Genomic DNA, 12,308 nt, shown 5'->3' with positions numbered 1-12,308 from the left:
CCGCTAATTACGATTGTATGGTACGGAGGCCGATTTCTTCTCGGCTTAAATAGTGAAAACGTAATTGTTATTGCAAAATAACGTGGAACACTTGTAAATAGATGAACTCTTTCGTGAAGTAACGCAATAGGATTGAGATAAGCGTATCAGATCGTCATAAATCCCAGGATCGCGAAATTCCGTGGCAGTAATTTCAAAATCAACACAGTATGCTAGCTGTAAAATAACAGAGTATTAGGCCAAAAAAAAAGTCTCCGGTTTCTGGTATGCGCGCGCGTCGCCGTAGCCATGCGCGTCGGCAAAATGAAAAACATTTTTTTCAATGAAAGATGATGTCTCAAAACCGCCAAACTCACTGGTTTGACTGGAATCCTGCTGCTGCACAATTTTAACGTGTTTTTAGATGGGGTTATGATCGAGAATAAGCTTTATGTGGCCTCTCTGAACTGCCATATATTTGCACTAAGTTTAGTCGGGCACCATTTGCAGTCATCAGTCGACATTTGAAGCAAAAAAGTCAGAAAAAAAAAAAGCCGCGTCGCCGAACCACTTTTTGGACAAGCTCCATACCAGAAACCGGAGACTTTTTTTTTTGGCCTTACATAGTTTTGGAATTATAACGCATTTTTTTTTAATAATGCATGCATGCTTTTTCAAAAACAAATTTCACTCAGTGCAGTTTGGCTCTCATTGCAAATCGTAAATTTTGGTTCTCGAAGGGCCCAAGGTGCCCCCAGGTGCCCCCAGGTTGCCAAAGAAGTTCCTTTTAAAAGATTTTTTTGGTGAGTTGATAAAACGAAGAGGAATACAGTCGACTACTCCCTTAATGACTTTCTTTAACCGCACAGCTTTATAAAATGTGAATAAATTAATACGAACAAAAAAGTGCGCCTTGAAGCGTCCGAAGAGTTCCAGCCAATTCCCCTGCTTTTCAAATTGGCAGCATTTGTGGTGGCCTGGAAAATGAGAGGAAATGATGTTGATCCGACCTCGGTGCCCCCTCCTTAAGTGCCGGTGTCTCCCTGTTCCCCCCGCCCTCCGTCCCTACTGTTGCCTTGTCAACAGTGTCGGTCCCGTTTCCTGATCACAGAGGGGGGGGGGGGGGGGGGTGTCTTCAAATCCGAACGTGGAACTTTTCATGTGCGAAGCCAATACGACGTGGAGTCAGAGGCCTGCTGAAGGGTCTCAGAAAAAAATGGATTCTACATCATGGAGTGGGCCATGTCAAAACTTGATTGTTTCATTACTTTTTGTGTTAGTTTTAAATTTCCTAGCGGTACTCGCCACCACGCGGGGGTCCTTTAAAACCCCAGAAACACTCCCACTCCCTGATTTTAAGGGCCCTAACTAAGAAGGAAACCAGTTAGAATTGTATCTCGCAGTGCATTGTAGCGGTTCTGATTGATGTTTATGTGTCGGCCATAAAAAGTACTTTGTGCGTCAGTTATTATTTAGTTCAACAAGCCATTTAAAACAAATAATTATACACGATAGGTTTCCCCTCCATCCACTATAGTACCGGTACACATTCATAACCGGCCCATTCAAGTTTATTTTGATCAAAATTAAAGAACTTGTAGGTATCGAACTGATAATAATATGAAATACTGTTTTTTTGGCACTTTTTTAAAAGAAACTGTGCGCCTTTGGTTGAAAAAGTTTAACACTCTCCATGGAAAACTTTAAAAAATGTGTAAAACATGCACATGACTTTATTCGGGTAGCAGGGATCTATGCTTTCGGATGAGTGGGAAACATGCTCGTTTAGTATTAGTTTGCGCTTCTCAAGTTGGTGTATACAATTTAATAGGAGTTTTAAAGGGGAAAAACATCAGTCCCGGCCATTTTGTTTCATTTTTTTTATGCCGAAAAGAACTACCATCAATCTTTGGAGAAAAATAATGGCCCTTAGGATCGCTAAAGCGTTCGTCACATCCTAAATCTTGTGCTTGATTTGAGGCCTTCGATACGGTTCTTCGAAATTTATCTCTCGTTAATAATTCAGAATCTGTCATGATTGGGTATGATTTCCAGTCCATTCATGTGCTGGGCAGGCTTTTCTACATCGTAAGAAATATCTAAATGCCATGACAACTTGACAAATTGGACTACATGTATAACGCGGACATATGAATTTCTCAATAATGTGAAAGGTTGCATTATTGCGTAATTCGCAAAAGCATTACTATTTTGAACATTGAGGCAGGCGTAATATTATTGCATAATAAAGTATATGGCATCATTTTGTAATTCTGGGGGTTATTTAATAATAGCAGTACGTGTGTAGCGATGCTTTTGCTCCGGGGGATTATTTCGTTAAGCTTTTTAGCATGTGCATTGCGAAATGTTTCGCTATGGCGGTATGTTTTTTACTTTTTAAGCCGTATCGGCCTCCGTACCATACAATCGTAATTAGCGGTAATAAAGCCGTTCTTTTAAGTTCTTTAAGTTAAGTTTCTTAAATTTTGCACGAGATTTTTTATTCTTAAGTTGAAATTCTGCAAACGCTGACTGATTAATTCTAATTAATCACACAATTCCTTAGCGGGCGGCTAATTATGGAACTTTAACTCGTTCTTAAGCACAAAATGCACGGGAAAATCCATTCTTAAGTTTCGGATCTTGCATTTTGGTCATGTTAATAAGCTTTAAGTGAAGGTTTCGCTCTTGTGCTCAAAATTGTAGTTAAAGGTGAATAATTAGCACTAATTAAGTCATTCTTAATCATGGAATGCACGGGATTTCTCATTCTTAAACAATTGGTCTTCGATAAGTTCATCGAATAGTATGTTTTCGCGTTGGAATCGTGCTTGTGCGCGATATTCTAATTAAAAGTCAATTTTGGGGGTCTTTAGGCGGTGCCCCCTCCCAAACGCACGGGGTGTGACACTTAAGAATGACGGTTTCGAAGGTTGGACACCCCGAACCTACTCACTGCCACCATCAAACCTTTTGTGCGCGATATTCTAATTAAACCTCACTGGGCTCTCGGACTATTTACAATGGAGACGATCTTTTCGCGTTGTGAAAAATGGAAGTTGTTGGAAACATTAGGTGTACATCGAATTCTTAAAATATTAACGACATCACGTTCACAAGATTTTGTTGTAGATGAAGGTTCGTTCTTTCCTTTGATTGACTCAACATTTGGGAGACTTTCGTCGTTGTCGAAAAAAAACCCCGGAAAACTTGTCCGTGAAATAATATCGTCAAAATGCATCGAATTCCATTTTTTGAGGAAAAAAATACCTTGATGGATGTTTGAAGTAGGTCTTTAACTACCTAGAACAACTTTTGTTTGTTTGGATCGGTTGTGGTTTGCCATGAAAATTGCGAATTTTCTGAAGCCCTTTTTATGGCCATCTTTCGCTGGCCTCGCGTTGCTGTCAGTTGTGTGGACGAGAAAATAGAGCAGCTACGCGTGACACGGCAGTAGTGGCCTATCCCGTCGAATACGACGATGTAGCTCGGTGTCTAGCTGCACGACGATTCTCGCAATCAGCAATATAGGCGGCAGAGGAAGCAGAGCGGCCAAGATGGACAGCGGATCGCCAACGAGTGCGGTCCTGCACCACGGTCTGCCAGGAGGTGACTGGGATTCGGAAGGTTCGCAGATCACGCTTTAGAACATCCTTGTAACGGATTTTTGGACGACCTCGGGGGCGATGAGCATGAGCCAGCTCCCCAAAGAAGATGTCCTTCGGCAGTCGACCGTCCTCTTGTCTGCAGACATGACCAGACCAACGAAGGCGGCGAGCTGACAGCAATGTGAACATGTCGTTGACTCCTGTGAGCTCAAGAATGGCAGGGTTTGAGACTCGGTCTTGCCAGGAGATTCCAAGAATTGAACGTAGGCAGCGGAAATGGAACGCGTTCAGTCGACGTTCCTGACGGCGGTAGGTCGGCCATGACTCACTGCAGTAGAGAAGCACACTAAGCACACAGGATACGTAGATGCGGATCTTCAGCTTGATGGAAAGGGCCCGGTTGTCCCAAACACGAGCACGGAGTCGGCCAAAGGTGGTTGCAGCCCTACCTATTCGGGAGTCAAGTTCGGTATCCAGGGAGTTGGTGCTGGTAACTGTAGAACCCAGATACTGAAATTTGTTGACCACGCTCAGAGGTGTGCCATTGATGGTGATCATGGGAGGGGGACCTGGGCCTTGCGATAACACCATTGTCTTGCCAAGGCTGATGATCATGCCAAACTCCGAGCAAGCACTGGCAAATGAGTTGCAGAGATGTTGAAGCTCATCTGCTGAGTGGGCAACAATGGCAGCATCGTCAGCATACAGGAGTTCCCGGATGAGAACATGCCGAATCTTCGTCCTGGCACGGAGACGGGACAGGTCGAAGAAATTCCCGGAGCTGCGTGTGTGAAGTAGGATACCAGATGGTTCAGGAAATGCACGGTGTAGCAGGGCTGAGAAAAAGATCCCAAACAGGGTAGGAGCAAGTACACACCCCTGCTTGACGCCCCGACGAACTTCAAACTTAGCAGATCTTGAGCCATTGAACTGGACTGTGGCGTGCATGTCGTCATGAAAACACATCAGAATAGACAAATACCTATCTGGGCAGCCCAAGCGCTTTAGGATGGAAAACAGGCCTGAACGACTCACGTTATCAAAGGCCTTAGTCAAGTCGATGAAGACCATGTACAGAGGTCGCCGCTGTTCAACACACTTCTCCTGGAGTTGTCTCAAGGAAAACACCATGTCAACAGTGGAGCGGGATGGGCGGAAGCCACACTGGCTTTCGGGAAGGATTCTGTTGGCAATGACCTGTAGCCGAGGTAACAGCACTCGAGCAAAAACCTTCCCAGCTAAGCACAGCAGTGAGATGCCTCTGTAGTTATTGCAGTCTTGTCGGTTACCTTTGTTTTTGTAGAGGGTTATGATGTTTGCATCCTTTCGATCCTGTGGTATTAACTGGATTTCCAGCAGGTCAGGAGAACAGCGTGGAGCTCTGCAGCCAAGATATTACCACCCTTCTTAAGTACCTCTGGAGGGATGCTATCAGTGCCAGGAGCCTTGTTGTTCTTTAAGCCGTTGATGGCATGTTTCACTTCTTCCAAGGTGATGGAATTGTCCACCTCTTTCAGGATGGGAAGCTGAGTAAGGTAGATATTGCAGAAGTACTGACTGCAGCATCGCTGTTGTAAAGTGAGCTATAGTGCTCTACCCACCGGTCAAGCTGTGCTGTTTGGTCTGTGAGGATGGCACCAGTGGACGACAGTAAAGGAGCAGATTTCTTTGGGGTAGGACCAATTGCCTCCTTAATGCCTTGGTACAAGCCGCGTAGATCACCAGAGTCGGCACAACGTTGGATGCGATCACTTAGGTGAGACCAGTAGCGTTGCAAAGCTGCTCGAGTAAGACGCTGGACAGTGCTCTTGGCAGCCCGAAGGGCAGCTTTTGAGGAGCGTGTGTTGATCAAGCGGCATTTGTTTCTGGCTGACCGTTTGTTCTCTGGTGCAGGGAGCAGTATGTCCGCGCTGTCCCGGAACCAGTCAGGTTGCTTTCGTGAGCAGCGACCAAAGGCAGACACAGCACTGTTGTAGACTACTGAACGGAACCTAGACCAAGCACCTTCAGGGTTGGCAGAGATTGGTGCTGAGCTGAAGTTACCAGAAAGGAGCTCTTGAAACTGAGTAACATGACTGATGTCGTGAGTTGAGACAGTGTCAATAGCAGGCAATGGTCTATGCGTTGCACGATGGAACTTCTTGAGTAGTAAACGAAGCTTACAGCGAACAAGGGCATGGTCTGTATTGCAATCAGCAGAATGCAAGCTGCGGCAGTGGGTGGTATCGCGCAGTTGTCTCTGTCTGACAATGATGTGGTCCAGTTGGTGCCAGTGCTGTGAGCGAGGGTGTTTCCAGGTGACCTTGGAGCGAACAGAGCCTGCGAAGAAGGTGTTGGCAATGCATAGGTTGTACGAAGCGCAGAGCTCGAGGAGACGTTGACCATTGTCGTTCATTCTCCCAACACCATGCGGGCCAATTACATTCTTCCACGCACTGCAGTCAGAACCAATGCGGGCATTGAAGTCCCCAAGGAGAATGATGCCATCACCAGCCGGGATATTGTGCAACAACTCACTAAGCTGAAGATAGAAGTCGTCTTTAGACTCTGGGGTAGACGTCAGGGTAGGTGCATAAGCAGAGATTAAAGTGACGTAACCAGTGCTCAGACACATGCGCAAGGACATGAGGCGAGGAGAGATGGCGGCAGGTTGCTGAGTGCAAGGGAGTAGGGAATTCCGAATTGCGAAGCCTGTACCATGCATAGGCCTTGCATCATCTGCGTAACCGCTCCAAAAGAAGGTGAAATTTTCCTCTCGAATAGAACCACAGCCAGTTAGCCAGGTTTCGCTGAGAGCTGCAACACTTATACCGAGACGAGTAAGCTCGAGGTCAACCACTGCTGATTTTCTTGGCGAGGAGGAGTGGCTGTCTGTATGAACACCGAGAGAACGAACATTCCAACAAGCGAAGGCTATATAGGCAGTAGCAGGATGACGACCAGGTCGCGCCTGCCTGGAACGCGAACCTTGCCGAGCAACGAAAGCCCCCGAAGAGGGTAACTCCCGCATTGCCGGTAGCTGAATATTATTGGAAACCATCATGATTAGTAGACGCCGAGCGCCGAGGCAGAGGGGAAAAGAGAGCGAATGCTTGCCCAGGACAGACGCTCTCCTCTGGGCCTGACATTCATCGAATCCAGCGGAACGCAACAAAGCGTGACAGCAGGGATGAATGGAGGCTGCCCCGCAGTAGCAAACTAACTATGCCTGTTGACCAACAGCCGTTGACCCAAGATGAGCTCATCCGCTTGCCAGTCGGCTACAACATGCCAGTAGCAAACAATTGAATATGCCATGATTGTAGCTGCCAGCCCCTGCTGCCGAGCTGACAGATGTGGACTACCTTTCGTCTGACCTCTACCCTTTGACCTGTCTGGCTTGGGTGGCCCTGCTAGGAGTAAAAGAACTCCTGCCAGCATAGCTCTCAGGGTCACTGAGGTGCACAAACTCCTCCACCACGATAAGGTAGTAGTCCAGAGAGAAGTTGTACATCGAGTTAGCGCTCTTTAATGTAGCTCTATGGTGCAAATAGAGCAACGAGTGCGCGTATTCGCTGCAGATGATTACCGTAACTTTTAAAACTGTCGTGACGCGCTTAAAGGTAAACAGTCCATCATTTGTAATTTGTGCATTTTGTTCTAAAGAAGGGTGGTGGACAACCATAGAGCTATATTAAATTACTAGAGCGCTAACTCGTCATTCTGCGCGCGGAGACGCTTTGAAGCCGTCCTGGGCGCAGACATTTTGAATTCATGTGCGTGTTTGTAGAACATAATGGAATTAGATGGATTGAATTTCAAAAGTGTATACTCTACATGCAATGCGCAAGTAAAAAACGCAAATAACTTAAGCGCGTCATGGACGGTTAAAAAAACCTTACAGCAAAAAGCATCTGCAGCGAATACCCGCACGCGTTGCGCTGTTTGCGTAGAGCAAAATGACACGCTCATTTGCTGATCGTGTGTTTCGGTTTTGGGCTTATCGGCTTCAATAACGCACCGGTTTGGAATACAAACGCAGATATGCAAATAGCCGTACAAAAGCCATACAAAATTTGTGCACAAACATAGATGCGCCCATCAGGCATAACTTTGTACACGAAGTTAGCGCTCTAGTAATTTAATATAGCTCTATGTGGACAACTAACCTGATAAAGGTTCAGCTCAGCTTCAGCTGTATATTCCACGAAAAACAACATCTTGGATCTCGATTTCAAATCAAAAGGTTGCTGAATCATGTTTTGAATTGGGCCTGAACTCAGCGTCCGAGACACGTACTTAATTAGCCGATTGCAGCTATGCGATGGCGCCCACTGATCCGACGAATTAAAGTAAAGGTCGGTTTTCACGGGGCACGCGAACGATTTGCGAAGGATGCGAAAGTCGAAAAATGGCAAAGTCCAACATTCGGAGAGGTTTTTCTCCGAATGTCTCCCGACAATGGAGTCGTAAACCATTCTTGCGCAGTTTGTGCGATGTCGTGTGTACCGTGACTGAACTACGGCAAGTCAACATACACGAAGAACACGCGACCTAAATGCGAACAACTCGAATGTTCCAAGAATCACGGGCGAAATTCTTGCGGATTTGTAGCGACACATGCGAACCTTTTCCGCATATTTCGCGAACAACGAACGCCGTGCGACATTCCTGTGACATTCGTACATATGTCGCGCGATTATCTTGCGACTGGTGATCCGACCGACGCAGCGGCGGCGGAACGGGTTTGAAACTGGGGGGGGGGGGGGGGGGGGGGGGGCAGCACCAAAAAGGGGCACTTGCAAACCAAAAGGGGCACTTGCAAACCCGTGCTGAAATGTCGCCACGTTTTTTTCACCGGACACTTGGCCTCCGTAAAATCAAATAGTGCCGGGGGGGGGGGGGGGGGGGGGGGTGGGGGGCTTGTACCATCTTCCAACATAGGGGGCGCTCTTCAAAACCAATGATTATATGCTAAACATACATTATGTGCCTATTTTCAGGGCGTCTTGTATGGGTTTTGGGACTTGGTTTTCATATTCCTCGTTTATATCAAACATATCTCTACCATTATTGGGAAATGGTTACTTCTAAGAAATACTAAGATACTTTAAGGGCATTTTTTATTTATCTCGAGGGGGCACATTTATAGCCGCAAAAGGGGCACTTGGGAAAATCTGGGGGGCAAACGCCCCCCAGCCCCCCCCCCCCCCCGGTTCCGCCGCTCCTGGACCGACGGTCTGTTTGGGGATTTACGAAGAGTTTGCGAACATCGCGCACGTCTTGAGTAGGTCCTGCGCATAATTATTACGAAGCTTTTAAGACATTTTTGAGAACAAATCACGAGCAAAACACGACACGAGATGCTGAAAACGTTAACGGATATTTCCAACTGTCGTTGATTTCTTCAAAATGACAGCTTGCCAGAAAGAATAATTTCACAGGGAGTTTAGTCCCCTTACTATCTTTCAACCAAGTGTGTTTTAAAAAATAATTCTGTCAGTTACTTTTTGGATAGCTGAAAATGATGGAATATAGCTTTAATTAACCACAAGCGTTTGAAGAACACTGCATGTTTACACCATCTGTACATTGCTCCTTCTCATTTTCAACAATGAAGGGGTACTTGTGCACTAGGCCCACATGTATCTATGGCAACCCATTCGTACACTGTTTGCGTACGTTCTACTTGCGCGTTGCATTTAGAGTACACTTTCAAAATTCAATCCATTTAATTTCATTATATTCTACAAACACGCACATGAATTCAAAATGTCTGCACCCAGGACGGCTTCAAAGTGTCTATGCGTGCAAAAAAGAGGAGTTAGCGCTCTAGTTACGTACAGCTCGAGTCCATCATTGCAGCTATCCAAAAAAGTAACTGGCGTAATTATTGTTGAAAAACATACTGGTTGAAAGATATTAAGGGGACTAAACTCCCTGTGAAATTATTCTTTCTGGCATGCTCTCATTTTAAAGAAATCAACGAAAGAAGGCATTTCCAACGGTGCGTCTTAAAAAGCACCGTAGGAAAATTTAAATTAGTAGTTCGTTTTGTTATTCGGCGCAGCGCGCGCAACATTGACACGACGCACAGGCGCGCGCAGTTGCTATAATTCGTCGGATCAGTGCGCGACATTGCGTAAAGCTGCAATTCAAAACAATTCAAAGCACGATTTAGCAACATTTGATTTGAAATTGAGATCCTAGAATGCTGTTTTTTCTCGGAAAATACAGCTGAAGCTGAGCTGAAACTTCATCAGGTAAGTTGTTCAGTATCCTTTATTAGATTTTGAACACTTTTGTTGCTCCAAACAAAATGCACAAATTACAAATGATGGACTATGTCTTTAATATACCCCACGACCTTTTTGGCCTAATATTTTCAGCTCGGCGCGCATTCAAAAAAATCATAGTAGTTCCGAAGCAAACTCTCAAATTTCTTCCAGTAATGTGAAAATGCAACAAGAAGTTGGTGCAACTTCACTGGTCAGATTTTTTGTTGTGTGCAGTATGTGTGGGACTGTAAATTACCAGTAATTGCCTGAAGAAGTCAGTGGCGGTTCTACGGGGGGGGGGGGGGGGGGGGGGGCTAGGGGGGCTTTAAGGGGGCTTTAAGAAACCAATGCACTAGCAAAAATGTAAGAGTATGACGTACATGGGAACGGTCTCCCCCTAAACAATTGATGTTGTTCAACAGAGGGCAGCACAACGTTTACTGCTATCCCGAGTATACTCGGGCATAGCACCTGCCGGGGTGTAAAGCTATCCCGAGTATATTCGGGCGCAGCAGTCAATATGTGTGCCTGACTGGAGGATTTTATCAACGCTCCCCATTGAAAATATGGCACGAGCCCCCCCCCCCCTCCCCCCACGTATTGATTTTCAGAGGCCTTAGTGTCCGGAGAAAATAACCGGTCTACATTTCAGCACACCACCCAGGAAAAAAATTCTGGATCCACCTGGCTAGCCCCCCTAAATATTGGCTCTAGAACCGCGCCTGTAAAGAAGTCGTGTAGTTACCCCCATTATTCGGGGGGGGGGGGGGCGGGGGACTTTAGGAGTTGGCCCAGACGTTGTCAGATGCTTTTGGTTGGTAGTCAGAGCGCCCTCTCTCGGCGGCTGGTTATCGCTGCGGCGGGTTTCGCATATCAAACTATAACAACATCAAGCCTGCAGAGGAGGGCGAAGGGGGGGGGGGCATCGCCAAGTGCGAATGGCCGTTTGTGTGTCTCTTCCATTCGAAAAATTGGGGTGTTTACAATGTTGGGGGGGGGAAATCCGCTTTCAAGTCTTAACTTTAATTGTTCAAGCTTTCATTCTATACCGAAAGTGTATCAGTATCGAAAAACCTATTCCAGAAAAGAATATGTATTCGCGTTTATCCATCATGCAGTGGATCCTGCACGCGTGCATGTGCTCTAATGCACCTACCGTTATAGTAGCACCTTCAATGACAATGATTTTTAACATTTCATATTTATTGCATAAGAATATCATCGAGTGTCTAATCTTTACTCTCTAGTCGTTAAAGGAAATCCCTTTGTTCAACATGACTATTTTCTAGGCCAAATTTATGAACGTGATGAAAGTCATTCGTCAGAGTAATTAATGTCCATGATGATAAAGTAGGATTTATTTGTGGGTCTTTATGTGTTTTGGGGTGTTTGTTATGGGTCTAGTGGGTATAGCTACGATTTACTTATTAAGGAAGAATGGAAATAAAATACAGAATGTAATGAGAACAGCTACTTACAAGGTTTGAAGGTTGTTAAGAGTAAGGAACGATGCACCTTGTATATAAGATATCTGATTGTCATCCAAGCGCCTATCAAACAAACAGAAGAAGTTATTTTCAAGGACATGTATATAGGCTTTGTGAATAGCAATATTCAAGGGGTTAGGCTATTTTACTTTTGACGGCCTACAGCCTAAGGGATGTTTTGCAATCACCTTAAAAGTTATTAAATGTCATCCTGAACATTTAACTTGATTGAGCAACTTATTCAGACTATCTACTGTGTGGATGAATTGTCTTGTAAAAACAACAATACTGAGTAAGCTACTGCAAAAGACTTTTTCAGACTGGAATTTTTCAGTTTGGTAAACCATGTCAAAATATATTACAGTTTGTTAAAATACACTGATTTTATAATAAAATTAGCATTTGTTTCACGTTTTTCTGAAAGTTTTGTTATTGAATAGCCTGGTTGTGCCGATCCAACACCCCCCCCCCTAAAAAAAACAACCCCGGATTTACGCAAGAGGGGACCCCTTTGGGCCAGAAAAAAGGAAAGTCCTTCAGAAAAAAACGTTACACCTTTACTGCTCCCGTAGCTCGATTCCCCTTGAACATCAGTGGGATCCGCCCCTGAATTGCCTACTCGAAATCAAGTCTGTGGTTGCAGTAATTGTGAATTAAATTGTAAGCTTAACTTATTTTGTCCAAAACCCATTATCAAAGCTGTACGTGCCAGCAGTTGCACCCCCCCCAAAGTTTCCCATTAATGGTGAATGGGTCAATAGTGAATACAAAGTTGAACACTAAAAAACTAATGGTCCCAATTAGATATTAATGATGTACGTTTTCAGGGATGTAGTTCAAGTCTTCATTATTACAAAGTCCAGTCACATCTAAACCACACATCAGTGACAAATATCAAAGTGCATAAACATTATACAATGGGCGGCCAAACATATCAACATGTCGCCTTTCTGAAAAGTAGTAAATATATCTGTGTT

General features: G+C 45.0%; 1 protein-coding gene across 1 annotated transcript; it reads right to left on the bottom strand.

Annotated features, from left to right (window-relative positions):
- Positions 1–3,440: 3,440 nt before the first annotated feature.
- LOC119741333 lies at positions 3,441–7,080 on the bottom strand. The gene is made up of 4 exons (XM_038217084.1): positions 6,958–7,080; positions 5,146–6,240; positions 5,003–5,113; positions 3,441–4,784 (listed from the first exon to the last, which is right to left on the bottom strand). The coding sequence occupies exons 1-4, from the start codon at positions 7,078–7,080 to the stop codon at positions 3,441–3,443; spliced, it is 2,673 nt and encodes an 890-aa protein (XP_038073012.1).
- Positions 7,081–12,308: the final 5,228 nt, after the last annotated feature.

The sequence above is a fragment of the Patiria miniata genome, unplaced genomic scaffold, assembly GCF_015706575.1.
Source record: "Patiria miniata isolate m_02_andy unplaced genomic scaffold, ASM1570657v1 HiC_scaffold_5, whole genome shotgun sequence".
Classification (NCBI taxonomy): Eukaryota; Metazoa; Echinodermata; class Asteroidea; order Valvatida; family Asterinidae; genus Patiria; species Patiria miniata.
The sequence above is the reverse complement of the archived record's forward strand: the minus strand, read 5'-3'. Positions and strand labels throughout refer to the sequence as shown.

Coding starts and splice junctions, on each gene's coding strand:
- LOC119741333 (XM_038217084.1), bottom strand. CDS start 7,080: ATGTACAACTTCTCTCTGGACTACTACCTTATCGTGGTGGAGGAGTTT. Junction 6,241..6,957: donor GGGCCACCCAAGCCAGACAG/GTCAAAGGGTAG, acceptor CCTTGCACTCAG/CAACCTGCCGCCATCTCTCC. Junction 4,785..5,002: donor CTGATAGCATCCCTCCAGAG/GTACTTAAGAAG, acceptor CCTCGGCTACAG/GTCATTGCCAACAGAATCCT.